Source organism: Taudactylus pleione, unplaced genomic scaffold (genome assembly GCF_031769625.1).
Source record: "Taudactylus pleione unplaced genomic scaffold, aTauple2 ptg000019l, whole genome shotgun sequence".
Taxonomy (NCBI): domain Eukaryota; kingdom Metazoa; phylum Chordata; class Amphibia; order Anura; family Myobatrachidae; genus Taudactylus; species Taudactylus pleione.
Window position 1 is genome coordinate 38,076,113 of NW_028284421.1, and position 14,887 is coordinate 38,090,999.

Below are 14,887 nucleotides of genomic sequence, written 5' to 3' on the forward strand. Positions count from 1 at the left end.
AATTCTTCCAAATCAGAGCCCGTCCCCATGTGAGTCAACCAAAATGGATTAAGTTTCCAAAATGACTGGTCCCTTTGACATCCCAGGTCTAAGCTAAGTGTTAATGGAGAATGGTCCGTGATTCCCCTGGTCTCGTAGCGCACGGATTTAATTCTAGGCAGCATATCCTGCGTGAGTAGCGCCAGGTAAATCCGGGAGAATGTGAGATGGGAATAGGAAAAGCAAGAAAACTGCCTTGCATTAGAGGTTTTCGTCCTCCACGCATCGACCAAGCCCAGCCCAGACACATAAGCTGAGAACCTGTTGCCATGTAATGAGGGACCCCTCTGAGTTGTACCCCTTCTATCCAAGTCTTGATCCAGAACATTATTGAAATCTCCAACACAGATTGTAGACGTTCCTGGGGACAGGGCCATAAACTCCGCTACTTTCTTTAAAACTACAGAGGAGTACAGAGGTGGTATATATAATGCTAACACTAAAAGTGATATATTATTAATCCTGCAGTTTAAAAAGACATAACGACCCCCTGAGTCAATCTGTACCGTCTCCAGTATAAAAGGGACCGATTTGCGGACGAGTATGGAGACCCACCTAGAAGCGGTCGTGTGTGACGCATGATGAGCCCACCCCACCCACGGCTTTTTAAGGGAGAGCAATTTCCCGCCTACCAGATGTGTCTCCATAAGGCAGACTATATCTGCTCCATAGTGTTTAAGTTGTCGCAGCACTAGGGAACATTTTATTTTGTCATTAAGGCCTCTTACATTCCAAGTGAGAACATTGATATTAGTTTGCGTCATAATAATCTAGTCAATACAGCATCTCCTCCCAGAGTATATACCCATAAGACATTCTCGCATATACCCAAAACATAAGCACACCCCGAGTAAAACCCACAATGCTGCAGTATAGGATAATTTGTGACCACATAGGAGATTAAAGGAAAAAGAAAAGAAAAAATAATAAAATGATAACATTACAACCCTTACCCCTTCTATCCCCCCTCCCTGTATACCCAACCCCAACTGTGGCATACCTATTCCCACGCCCCTCCCTCAACAGGTAACAATAGATAAATAAGTTTACCAAATGAGCATATAACAATTTATCCCATGTACAGGGTGAGGCAAAATATATAATGACCCCTAAACACAGGGAACTCCCCAAAACTGCACACCCCGGGGATAGAAAAATAAGAACAAGATATCGTCCTGACCTAAAATAAGATACTATTAGGCTATGGAGCATAGGTACTCAAATATTTGAGAGAATAGTTATCATATTAATCCGCACTATTCCCTAACAATTGGAGAAACCCTATGCATAATCACAGGAAAAAAGAAAAAACAGAATATGGGAATACCATAACAAAATTCACATAATATCGAAAATAGCATTACTAGATCAATATTGGTACGACCTGAAAAAAGATCACTTGTACATGTTGGTATTCACATATATAGCATAGTTACGTGCTACTCAAATCAGGAATTATGGTCCATGTTCAGTCATTTATTAACGGCCTCCTGGCCGGGACACGGCGATCCAGCCACGAAGCAGCCTCTCTCGGGGTGAAGAAAAATTTTGTTTCGCCATCCGCAACCACTCGTAATTTAGAAGGGAACAGCATGGCGTATGGAATATTAAGATCTCGCAGGCGACGCTTGACTGAAAGAAACTGTGCCCTTTGCTTTTGAACCTCGACGGAGAAGTCAGGGAACACCGAAATCCGGGAACCGTTACGTTCCATAGGACCTTTAGTGTCCATAGGACCTTGCGTGCCAGCTTTATCACAGTGTCCTGATCTTGATAGTGTAGGAATTTGGCAATGAAAGTACGCGGAGGTGCTCCAGGAGGAAGCGGTCTGGTCGGCACACGATGAGCCCGCTCCACCGCAAAGTGTGAAGTAAAGGCCTCCCGGCCATATGTTTCCAGCAGCCAATTTTCCAGAAATTCCTCTGGGCTCGAGCCTTCCTCTTTTTCTGGCAACCCCACAAATCTGACGTTGTTGCGCCTAAGACGCCCCTCCATATCCGACATCTTTTTATGTACCGCAGCCATCTGAGAATCCAAGGTAGCCACTTTCTCTTTTAGCGGAGATACCGTATCTTCAAGCGTAGAAGTACGTGTTTCCACCTCTCCCACTCTCTCCCGGACACGCTGTAGATCGTGATGAATTATAGATAGGTCAGACTGCGCTTTGCCAATTTTATCAGCAAGTCTTGTCTCACTAGCCGTGACTGCATCCAACACGCTTTGCAATGTGGCCCCTGAGGAGTCCTGTGGCACAGTATCAGGAATAGGAGATGCAGGAGGGGATCCGACATCCTGTTCATCACGAGGCAGGGGCTGCGGCGTCGATGAGTGCGAATAACGCTCCAGCTTCGCTGCTGCAGCAGCATGATGAGTTTTCCCCATATTTAAAATATGTGAGAGAGGATAGTGATATAAAGTAGGTAGTAAATATATATCAGGAGCACCAACACTGACTATATCAGGAGCTCACAAATCCAGCATCCAACCCAAAATGGCGGCCAGCAGCACCCCCAGCACTCAGGGGAGAGGCACCCAGGCAGGGGATCAGGGCAGCAGCAAGGTCTCACAGCAGGGTCTCACAGCAGGGGAGAGGGCTCAGCGCCACAGCCAGCACCAGAGAGAGCCAGGCATGCACACAGGGCTGTATGGAGCAGCGCCGCGCGGAAACACGGAGCCCGCCGGCGTCCCACGTGATCCGTAGTGGCTATCACAGCCACCGGAGAAATCAGCGTCAACAAGGCTGAGGAGGCTGCAGAATTCTCCCAGACCCAGCGTATCAGGTACCTCAGGACTTCCGACGCCTGCACAGGTCACTGTATCCCAGGGGCGCTGTATCAGGAGATAGTGCAGGATCTTGAATTTGGAGAGCTCACAACTGTGTGTGCTACTCCATAGACGCCGTGGCCACGCCCCACCAAACTATTCTTAGATGTTTGGGAGAAGTTGCTCTTGCAGGATGTTTTGTTACCATTCTTTATTCATGGCTGTGTGCTTAGGCAAAACTGTGAGTGAGCCCACTCCCTTGGCTGAGAAGCAACCCCACACATGAATAATCTCAGAATGAGTTATTGTTGGCATGACACAGGACTGATGGAGCGCTACCTATTTTTTTTTATTAGACTTTCAGTTTCTCTTTGCCGCCTGTGCAATATTGGTTCATCTGCCTGATCTGTTACATGGCTGAAATACACAGGACTGATGGCAGCACTCACCTTTCTTTCCCTTCCCTGAACAAGCGTTTTTCCAGATGCCCCAAACAATCTGAATGGGTATTCATCAGAGAAAATAACTTTTTACCCCAGTCCTCAGCAGTCCAATCTCTGTACCTTTTGCAGAATATCAGTCTGTCCCTGATGTTTTTCCTAGAAAGAAGTGGCTTCTTTGCTTCCCTTCTTGACACCACGCCATCCTCCAAAAGTCTTCACCTCACTGTGCATGAAGATGCACTCACACCTGCCTGCTGCCATTCCTGAGCAGGCTCTGCACTGGTGGTGCCCCAATCCCGCAGCTGAATCAACTTTAAGAGACGGTCCTGGCGCTTGCTGGACATTCTTTCGGCACCCTGAAGTCTTCTTCACAACTATTGAACCTCTCTCCTTGAAGTTCTTGATAATCTGATAAATTGTTGATTTAGGTGCAATTTTACTAGCAGCAATATCCTTGCCTGTGATGCCCTTTTTGTGCAAAACAATGATGACTGCACGTGTTTCCTTGCAGGTAACCATGCAGGGGCGGATTGGGCCACCGGGACAGCGGGATAGTTCCCGCTGGGCCGGTCCCATACACCCCTCTGCCGTGCCGGGTGACACTGCCTGCCGGGCCTGCTGACATCGGCTGCCGGGCCAATTTCTAAGTGCTGGGCCGGGTGCCGTGCTTCCTAGATTTGCGTTCCTAGGGAACGCAAACAGGAAGCTGTCACCTGCTCCGGGTAGCAAGCACTTCATAGTGCCATTAGCCAAGAGCAGCGCTGCAGCGACTCGGCAGTACAGCAGAGTGTATGGTTGCTCCAGCCGGGGAACAGGCAGAGTGCAGCTGTGTTAGAAGGGGTGGTCCATTTGTGCACAAGACCACCCCTCAAAAGTGCGGGCAGCGAGACACGCAGTTCGGATCCAGGAGCGGGATTGCGGGGGGCGGGGCGGTTCCTCATCCTCCTCAGCTTTCATTCCCAGCGGTACTCCAGCATGGTCTGTCATCATCCTGTGAACCTGGACCCTGCAGCCGCCGTACTATTGTCACAGCATGACCTGGTGCTCTAGGTAAGAGGCTCAGGTGTCCTAGATTGCAAACAGATCACTGACTTCCTGTCCAGCTGTGAGGAGACTACAAGCCTCAGCACACTTTGTTAACTGGATGTGCTGGGACTTGTAGTGCCATCACAGCTAGACAGGCCCTGAAAAGATAAGTGATTTTATATATATATATATATATTATATATATATATATATAAAAAGTTTAATGAATTTCCTCTTACTATGAATTTGTACACCTTGCTTTAGGCCTGCCTTAGTTATGTTATATACTGTGTGTGTGTGCGCGCGCGTGTGTGTGTGTGTATGTGTATATATATATCATGCCAGTACTCCTCTACATAATAATTGTACATGCCTTCCTCCTAGATGCTCTCTCTTTCTCTATACATACATACTCCCCATCAGTGTCCCTGCCCTCACCCTCCCTGTAACTCCTCCTCTGTGTCCCCACCCTCACCCTCCCTGTGACCCCCTCTGTGACTCACCCACCCTCATCCTCCTTGTAACCCCCCCTCTGTGTCCCTGCCCTCACCCTCCCTGTAACCCCCCCTCTGTGTCCCTGTCCTCACCCTCCCTGTAACCCCCCCTCTGTGTCCCTGCCCTCACTCTCCCTGTAACCCCCCCTCTGGGTCCCTGCCCTCACCCTCCCTGTAACTCCCCCTCTGGGTCCCTGCCCTCACCCTCCCTGCAACTCCCCCTCTGTGTCCCTGCACTCACCCTCCCTGTAACTCCCCCTCTGTGTCCCTGCCCTCACTCTCCCTGTAACTCCCCCTCTGTGTCACTGCCCTCACCCTCCCTGTAACTCCCCCTCTGTGTCCCTGTCCTCACTCTCCCTGTAATCCCCTCTGTGTCCCTGCCCTCACCCTCCCTGTAACCCCCCCTCTGTGTCCCTGGCCTCACTCTCCCTGTAACCCCCCCTCTGTGTCCCTGTCCTCACCCTCCCTGTAGCTCCCCCTCTGTGTCCCTCCCCTCATGGTAGAGCACGGTAGAGAAGAAAGTTGTCCCCTCGCTGCACTCGCCATGCTTCTTAACTCCCCTCTCTGTGTCCCTGCCTTTACCCTCCCTGTAATTCTCCCCTCCACTGTCCTTGCCTTCATCCTCCCTATAACTCACCCTCTGTCCCTGCCCTCATCCTCGCTGTAACTCCCCCCTGTGTCCCTGCCTTCACCCTCCCTGTAACTCACACTGTGCGTCCTTACCCTGCTCGTCACCTTACCAATATTCCTGCCACTCATACTCACTGTCACTTACTCTGACCGTCATTGTCCTGTCACTCAGTCACATTCACCTGTGTATCACTCACACTGACCCATAATGTCCCTACACTCTTCATTTACAGTCCTGCCAGTCACACTATCACTCAAGCTAAGTACCACACAAACACCCACAATGTTACCATCACACACTCACCCTAAAGGCAGGTATCCACTTGCCAACAATGAAGGACTGAATAAAAAGGTTATCGTTCAGTTGTTCATTATACTGTACAGTGGATATTGGGCCTGATTCAGAGCCGTTCGCTATTTGTGGTCGTTCGTTCAAAAACAAGGGGTGGCTATTCAAATGATCCGTTCGCAAATTGCAGTCTGTTCCCACCTCTAAGTCTGAACGAGCGAGCAAAACATACACTCGTTTTTTTGATAAAAACGCCCCCTGGCCGCACGCATCATACGTCATGTCCGCTATTTATTAGATTAATCGAGTACATCGTACAGCGTATGAACTGCTCGCTATTCTTGTGGTTGGTGTTTTCAACCGCTATTTTGCGAGCAGTTCTGAGTTAAAAAAAACCAAGTGACGTGGTCAATGACGCTGCTGTATTAATTATGCACTCCCTTAAAACGCCCGTTTTGACCTTTAAGCACGCCTGCGTTCGGATCTCCACTCCCCGTTTTCAAGCACCTTCCCCTGTTACCACCCACATATGCCTCATTCTGTCACTCAAAATAGCAGGCCCTCGCTATATTGCGTACCAACGATTTTCGGCCGCACTGACTGGTTCGCGCATGCGTACTAAAAACCGTACGCATGCGCAGATGTGCGAACATCGCTCGGAACGAGCGTACTGCCGCTAGCGAGTGGCTCTGAATGAGGGCCCTTGTGCCTACAGTGAACGATATGTCATTCAGGGCAGGCACCCTCCCTCATCCGCGAACATGCTCAACCTGACGATATCGTCAGTTTGACCGTCATGTTCGGGCGATGAGCGAAGTCGACAACGACCATCGGGAGCGTGCATCGCTGGTCGTTTCCGGCATATTCACTGCATGATTAATGAACAACTGAACGATAACAAAGTCGTTATTGTTCAATCGTCCATTTATATCGGCAAGTGGATATTCAGCTTAACACTCACGCTACGTAACACACAATCACCATCAATGTTCTCCATCACAAAAAATTTGCAGGAAAGAACGGAAACAGACACAGACAGAGGGGAGGAGAGCGAGAGGGGGAAAGTGGAAGATGGGAGGGAAGAGAGAGACAAAATAACGGGATGAGGGAGAATATCAGAGCAAAAAGGGAAATTGTGGAGGGAGAAAAGAGATATGGGGAAATAACAGCGGAAAGCGAGAGATGAAATAAGAAGGGGAAGAGGGGAGGAAAAATGGGGCAGGAGAGAGAGTATGAAAAAAATAAATTCAGGCAGCACTGGGAACAGCAATAGTTAAAACAAATAAAAAGAAAGCTAGGCAACGCTGGCCATTACATTTAGATTGTGTGTGTGTGTACTGTATATATGAATGTTTTTAAATATTAATTTATGTGTGGATGGTTTTTTGCTTTAATGTGTATTTTGGGAAGAGTGTATTAGCCATATCCACACTAAATTTTCACACACACATGTGAGATTCACACTGGGTTCTATGTAAAAAGCAAAGTGAAAGCGTAATTTTTTGCGTCCAACTCAGAATCAGGCCCAGTGAGGAGGGATCCCGACCCCTCAACAGGCCACCCTCCCATTAGGGCTGCTTCCATAAATTTCCCGGGCTGGTTTTCCATCCCAATCCGCCCCTGTAACCATGGTTAACACAGGAAGAACAATGATTTCAAGCTCCACCCTCCTTTTTAAAGCTTCCAGTCTGTTATTCTAACTCAATCAGCATGACAGAGTGATCTCCAGCCTTGTCCTCGTCAACACTCTCACCTGTGTTAACGAGAGAATCACTGACATTCAGCTGGTCCTTTTGTAGCAGGGCTGAAATGCAGTGGAAATGTTGTTTTTGGGATTAAGGGCCTGATTCAGAGCTGAACGCTGTGACCAGAGCGCTCGCTCTGAATCAGGGCCCTCCTACCTGTTTTTGGAGCGGCCTCCTGGCCGCTCGCATAGCTGTGGGTGGCCGCTCGCATAGCTGTGGGTGACCACCCACAGCATATGCGAGCGGCCATGATGATAGTTGCGATGGTCTTGACCATCGCGACCCTGTGGTAGGGTCTCCCTGCCGCAAGCCCTGGAGTGATTTTGGCTCTATCTATCCCATGGGAACGCCTCCGTCTGGCAGGCACGCCCACCAAAGGGGGCGTGCTGTCAATCAATATCGACAGCACGCCACCTTTGCTGCGAGACCCGGAGCGATGGTGAGCCCGTCGCTCGCCGGGTCTCGCACATGCGCACGACGGAGCTCCCTCCATCGTGCGCATGCGCAGTGGGGAACACCGACCCGCTTGCGAGCGTACTGCCGCTCGCGAGCGGGTCTGAATGACCCCCTAAGTTCATTGTTATGGCAGGGGGACTATGCAAATAATTGTAATTAATCTGATCACTCTTCATGCCATCATAAAAACTGAAAAAGCAGACTTTGTGAAAACCAATACTTGTGTCATTCTCACACCTTTTGGCCATGGCTGTACACCCTGTGGGAGTGATTCAGCCTCAGACGGAATTGCAAAGCTGTACGCAGGCTGCTTTGTAATTCCGTCCTTGCAAATATGCAAATGCAGCAGGTGTATGACACCCCCTGCTACATTTGTGATCCCCACACTGCAACCAAGGTCGCAGGCCGGGATCACCATCGTGACCATCGGTCACGATGATGGACGGTGCTGGGCCGCTGAGGCTTACTCTCCGGCATGCGAGGCCAGGAAACTGTGTCCGTGGATGCAGTCCCTGGCCTTGCCATTCCTAGAAAACGGGACGGACATGCCCCCTATTTCCGGGAATGCCTGTGTGTCCCCTATCAGACAGAGGCATAGAAGGGTCTGCGTGTGATCATGCAGTACCTGTTCTGCATATTCACAGAAAGGGTCCTGTGCACACGCAGATTCCCGATTATCGGGAATCTGTACGTGCAATGCTGAAGCAAGCCCTGTGTTATTACCTGCACTGCAGCTGGACACCATTCTTTTATTACCAATAAAATAACTAAAATGCCTATTACATCGTTATACTTAGTTTAGCGTTCACAACACATTTTTCCTGTCCCACAAGCACCATAACCAAAAGGTTTTCGGTCAGCGCTTCCCTCGTATTTCTTCACACAATGCTCATGTATGCACAGCACAGCACTGTGAGCACACTCCACTAACAGCTTCGATAGCTGCTGCCAGTCAGTGCTCCCTGGACCCTGCGGGCGGCGGGGGAAAGAGAAGCACTGACTGACTGCTGCAGCTGTACACAGACACGTGCCTCTCTGCATCATTATTATAGCAGAGGAGGAGATTTGTCGCATCTAGCAAACAGGAAGTAACAATCACATGAGATACATTAGAGAGGTGCAGGAAACAAGGACACCGGCGATATCATTGGTTGAATCCCTGCCGGCACCTTACTAAAGAATACTAGTACTACTATTCCCTGCATATTTTGCGATCTGCTGCGCGGATGAGGAGACAGGTAAGGTAATAAATAATACTATTACTAGTTTATAATAATGATGTGCGGCCGGGCATGTATTTGTGAACGACCCATGGATGTGAGTGACCATACTGATATTTATATAGACAGACCCCTGTGATAAATGCACGCTGTTTGTTAGGAATGATATGCTGCCTCCTCTCTGCGGTAATGTTGCTATCAGCTGCTGTTCTAATATCTTCCTCATGACACTATTACAGCTGTCCTCTCAACAGTCTGCATTAGTTTGTCACCTCTGTATCTTAGTTACTTGGATCCGCCTCCTAATGATGTTTAATTTTGTATTATTTCAGCCAGCAGTGTGTTCTCTTCTCTCTTTCTGTTGGGAAGGAGAAGAGCTAAGGAAGCAAGTCTGCATTCCACACACAAAGAAACACTAAACATGACACCCTGGATCATCTTTACAGTTGGGTTTCTTATATGTGCTGTTGTATCGTCTGAGCCCCCAAACATCATCCTGATATTTGCTGATGATCTGGGCTATGGTGATTTGGGGTGCTATGGACACCCACGTTCCCTGACTCCTAACCTTGACCTAATGGCAGCAAGAGGACTACGGTTTACAGATTTCTACTCTGCAGCTTCTTTGTGTTCACCTTCCAGGTAAGAAATTATGTATAGATATCCTGGGCAATATGTGCATATCATAAGTTCCCACATTAACTCTCACTGTGTAGGCCTAGTTATCAGGTTGAAGGTTACAATACAGATAATATAGTCATAACGTCCTTGGAGATTAAAGGGCCTATTTATCAATGGGGCGAAGTCCTTTTAACAGTGCTTTCACAAGTAAATGGTCTTTAATATTTTTGAGAAGTAGAAAAAAAAAAAATGTTTTTTAGATGTGCATAATTATTTAAATATATATATATATATATATATATATATATATATATATATATATATTTATGCATTGTGTAAGGAAAACTTTTACTCCATCAGTGTCATATTTTTTTGCATACCCATACTGTCTCCTTTGACCTCTATGGAGGCAATGTGTGCTCGCAATTTACCAAGTGCTCATTGTTGCTTGTCTTACCAGCTGAGCCACCTGGGAGGAGAATCCGCAAAGGATATATAGGGCCAAATGTAATAGGGTGAGAGTTTAGAAAATGTGAGAGTTTAGCAGTAATCTCTCACATTGGTTGAGTTTTATCTTCAAAATGGGAAAACCTCTGAATGAGATTTTAAATCGGGAGAGTTTTTTAAGTCTAAAAAACATGCAAGTTCACTCTGTTACTTTGTTTTTGGACTCTATTACATTGGCAAAGTTTAAAAAGTGTCAGAAACTCTCACTTTTCTAAACTCACCCTATTACATTTGGCCCATCATCTTCCTTCTCCCTTTCCTGGTGGCTGCTGCTGGTCTCACTCTTCCCCTCTCCTCCTGGCCTTCCTGACTTGACCACAGTGGCGTAACTAGGGTATTTGGAACCCAGTGCAAGATGAAAAACAGAGCCTCCCCTCCACCCCTATCTGTGCCAAAAAGTGGGCAGGGCCACATGCCACAAGGGGCATGGCCACTGAAAAATGGGAGCGTGTCAAACTGACACCCCCCCCATTTCTCGTCCCTCTGGGAACATTCCTTTCCATTCCATATGCACCTTAATGCCCCCAGTAGCAGTGGACCTTATACATTTCCCCCCTATGCAGTGCCCCCAGTAGTGTTCTACCCCTATGTAGTGCCCCTTTTACAGTGCCCCCAGTAGTGGCCCTTTTACAGTGCCCCTTATATAGACCCCCCTATGCAGTGCCCCCCAGTAGTGGTTCCCCCCTATGCAGTGCCCCCCAGTAGTGGTTCCCCCCTATGCAGTGCCCCCCAGTAGTGGTTCCCCCCTATGCAGTGCCCCCCGTAGTGATTCCCCCCTATGCAGTGCCCCCAGTAGTGATTCCCCCCTATGCAGTGCCGCCAGTAGTGATCCCCCTATGCAGTGCCCCCACCTCTGAGAGAACAACAAATGTTAATAAACCTTTATAAAAACAAATCTGAAGATTAAGAAAAATTTTACATTGTGACAGTAGATGTTGTACACAGTAAATAGTGCATGATAAATTAATATTGTTGTTTTAAAAGGTATACGGTTGTTTGATCGACCTAACTTCTGCTGGCCGCTAGTAGTGGGGCTGCGTCTTAAGCCCAGGTTCAGGCGCCGAGGAACAGCAGGGAGCACGGGGGAGGGGGTTGATGAAGGGGTGCACTGCAGAGCATGGGGGTGCCCAGCAATTAGGGTCTAGGGCTGCAGTGTGACTGTAGGGGGCTAGCATGGCCAGGAGCACTTGCAGGGATGAAAGGACTGGCTGGGACCTGTAGTTCCACAGTTGGAAATAGCGTCGAGAGATGTGCTATTAGCGGGCATCGTGTAGGATATGTATACCTTTTTTGTATTGTCTAAAAGTAACGTGTCGACCTAGTTGGCATCGATCTTGGACTAGTCGATCTCTTATCTGTTGATGTATTAACTGTTGATCTATATGATTTCGATCTGTTATTATATCTATTTGTGTGGTGTCGATCTATTAACTGTCGATCTATTATTTGTCTACCTATTTGGTTTCGAACTTGGATCCTTGTCTAACTATTAGTTGTCGATCTACGGTGTGTCGCCCTTATATACCTTTCGATCTTACACATTCGATATATTACATATCGATCTAATGTACCATTCGACTATATTACTGACTATTGTTCCTGTCGATCTATACTTTGTCTACCTAAACTACATGTCGAACTAACGTGGTCGACCAGTTAATGGTCGAACAAGACGCGTCCGATCTAATGATCCACACTCTTTTTTTAAAATACCAAAATCTCTAAAGGTAATTTACAAACCATAAAGCATAAATGCACCTAATTTGCTGCCTTCCATATACAAAAGAATGCGGCCATAGTACACCTGTATTTCCAATATTGGACAGAGTCAAAGTCACTTCTGATCTTTAAAACCAACCCTTCATTCATTTCAAGTTTTATCCTTTTATTATCATTATTAAATAATGGTGAATACTCATTTATGTCTGTACTGATTTAAGAGAATGGTTATCTAAATCTTTTGTGATTTAAATGGTTTTTATTGTACTGTAGTTGTTGAAATTTGCATACAAATAAACTTTCACCACAGGCTTTTCTCATTGAGCCTGTTTTGCCACATTTCGGACTTGTCACATTCCAACATCAATATAGTACACACAATTTTTTTTCTAGGTTTTTTTTTTTTTTTCGGAACACTCCTTAGAATTTAAAAAAAATAGAATTCTTTTATATAGCCACAAAAAAAGAGGGCAGGTAAGTTTAGGACGAGTCTGACTTGGCACTTTTGATGGATCACACGTGTCTGTGTCACAGAATTGGGTTAAAATTCAAGGCCAAGGCCTGGTTTTCGCCACAACTCAGAACATGTAAAGATCAGGGGGCCAGATGTAATAGGATGCTGGTACTGTCCAAATCGCAAGGGTAAAATCGCATGCAAATCTTTTCCCATAGAAAGCAATAGCGAACGCATATGTAATAGGGTGTGATTTAAAGCTTCGCACACAAAACCTTCCCAAAAAAGCTCCAAAACAATAGAATAGCTGCAGGCTAGCGAGTCTAGCCTGAGCAGGTCGGAATAACACATAAACATGCGCATATCCATGAGATATGTGCTTGTTTCTGTGAAGCATAACTAGCCCCGGGCTCTGTACAGCATGTCCTGGTTCTTAAATTACAGGGAAGAAAATGCATAGGGGTCCCCTGTATTTTAAGACCCAGCACATGGCTTTGGAGAGCCAGTCCTGGTTGTAAAAATCCAGGAGACAAAATGAGTAGGGTCCCCTGTATTTTCCATAACCAGGACCAGGCTCTTTCTAGCTGGGGAGTAATGCTACAGCCAAGGGAACCTTTTCATTGGGTCCCCCGGCCAAAGCATTACACCTGACTATCAATCAACCCAGGCCAGGGAACCCTGGGGAGGTGGGGACCCCCAGTAAAGCATTCTCCCTCTCCAGGGCTATCCCAGGCACCCCTGGAGTGGTGGGTGCTGGGTTGATAGTGGAGTATGGTGTAAAAAAATAAATGAGATAATATTGTCTTTTGCAGGTGAACTACAGGTCACAGCAAGCCTTCTCACAAGATTCACAAGTACCAGCATGTGGGGCATTACGGACCCGCTGGTACCTGTAGTTCACCTGCAAAAGAAATAGTAAAAAAATAAACACAAGACACACACTGTGATATACAATTTTATTAACACATACATGCAGACTCACACTCACTATCTCACCATACTCACCTAGTATCCCTGAACAGCCATTTATGTCCACTTATATAAGTAGAAATCCATGACACCTGTAAAAACAAAACAAAAAAATAACTCACCCATACCTTGCGTAGATCACGTCCTCTTCGGTCCATGTAGTCATCCAGGGGGTTAAAATAAAAAACCGCATACCTGATACCAGTACGGACAGAAGGAAAACCCTTCCTCCACGCAAATGTCAGGAAACCACGTGTCTCCTGTCATTGCAGCCAATCAGCGGGCACTTCCATAGGAGCTGCCTGCTGATTGGCTCTATGCGGTCAGTCTTCCTGTCAGCTTTTCCCCCATAGACTTCAGTGGTTTGAAAACTCAATTGAAGTCTCTGGTGGGAACCGCTACATTGTAGCCTTTGATGGTAACTGCAGGGTTAATTGAGGTGAACCTGCGGTTAACTTCATGAACTATAATGTAGCTGTTCCCCCTGCAGACTTCAATGGAGTTTTCACAGCATTGAAATCTATGGGGGAAAGGCTGACAGGAAGCCTGACCGCATAGAGCCAATCAGCGGGCAGCTCCTACAGAGGCACCCGCTGATTTTCTGGTGGCTCCTGCAATGATAGGAGGCACATGGGTTCCTGTCATTCGCACAGAGGAAGGGTATGTACCGGATATGCAGTTTTTTTGTTTTTTTTTTGTTTTAACTCCCTGGATGCCTACATGGACCAAAGAGGACGTGATCTATGCAAGGTATAGGTGAGTACTGTTTTTTTTGGTTTTTTTTGTTTTGTTTTTTTTGATCGGGGTCATGATTTCTACTTGCACAAGTGGACTTAAATGGCTTCAGGGATACTAGTTGATTATGTGAGATAGTGAGTGTGCATGTATGTGTTAGTACAATTTTATTATCACAGTGAGTGTGTTGTGTATATTATTTTACTATTTTGCAGGTGAACTACAGACACCAGCACGCCACGAATGGCCCGCATGCTGGTATTTGTGGTTCTCAAAGTACCAGCATGCAGGGCAGACTTGCTGGGACACCTGCAAAAGACAATATTATCTCATCTATTTTATTTGTAGTAGACTCAAACGTTCGCAGGCTATTACATTTGCGAGTCCTGGCACCAACTTGCACCTTCAAAAAACGCGAGAAGGTACGAGTTGTTTTTATACTGAACACTCGCACCCTATTACATCCAGCCCCATATCTTTCATGTAAGGAGATAATTTATTTTTTCCGTGTTTTTTTTTTTTTTTTTGCAGAGCCAGTCTTCTGACCGGTCGCTTTCAGACTCGTTCTGGAGTGTACCCTGGGGTGTTCTATCCCAGCTCAGTAGGTGGACTTCCACTAAGTGAAATAACAATTGCTGAGCTACTACAATCATATGGATATGCCACGGCCATGGCAGGCAAATGGCATCTGGGCCTAGGGCAAAATGGAACTTTCCTGCCGACGCGACAGGGATTTGAGCACTTCTTGGGAGTTCCCTATTCACATGATCAGGTAAA

The 14,887-nt window shown here is 46.8% G+C and overlaps 1 protein-coding gene across 2 annotated transcripts in view; it reads left to right on the top strand.

The window, feature by feature from the left end:
• The first annotated feature begins 8,909 nt into the window (after positions 1-8,909).
• Positions 8,910-14,887, top strand: part of ARSA (arylsulfatase A) — a 47,655-nt gene continuing 41,677 nt past the window's right edge. Inside the window, exons 1-3 of one of the 2 annotated variants that reach the window (XM_088447151.1) lie at positions 8,910-9,128; positions 9,438-9,747; positions 14,642-14,882. In XM_088447151.1, coding sequence (XP_088303277.1) covers positions 9,527-9,747; positions 14,642-14,882 — 462 coding nt within the window. In that variant the 5' untranslated portion in view covers positions 8,910-9,128; positions 9,438-9,526. The remainder of the gene's footprint in view (positions 9,129-9,437; positions 9,748-14,641; positions 14,883-14,887) is intronic. The other variant, XM_088447142.1, reaches the window with a different exon arrangement.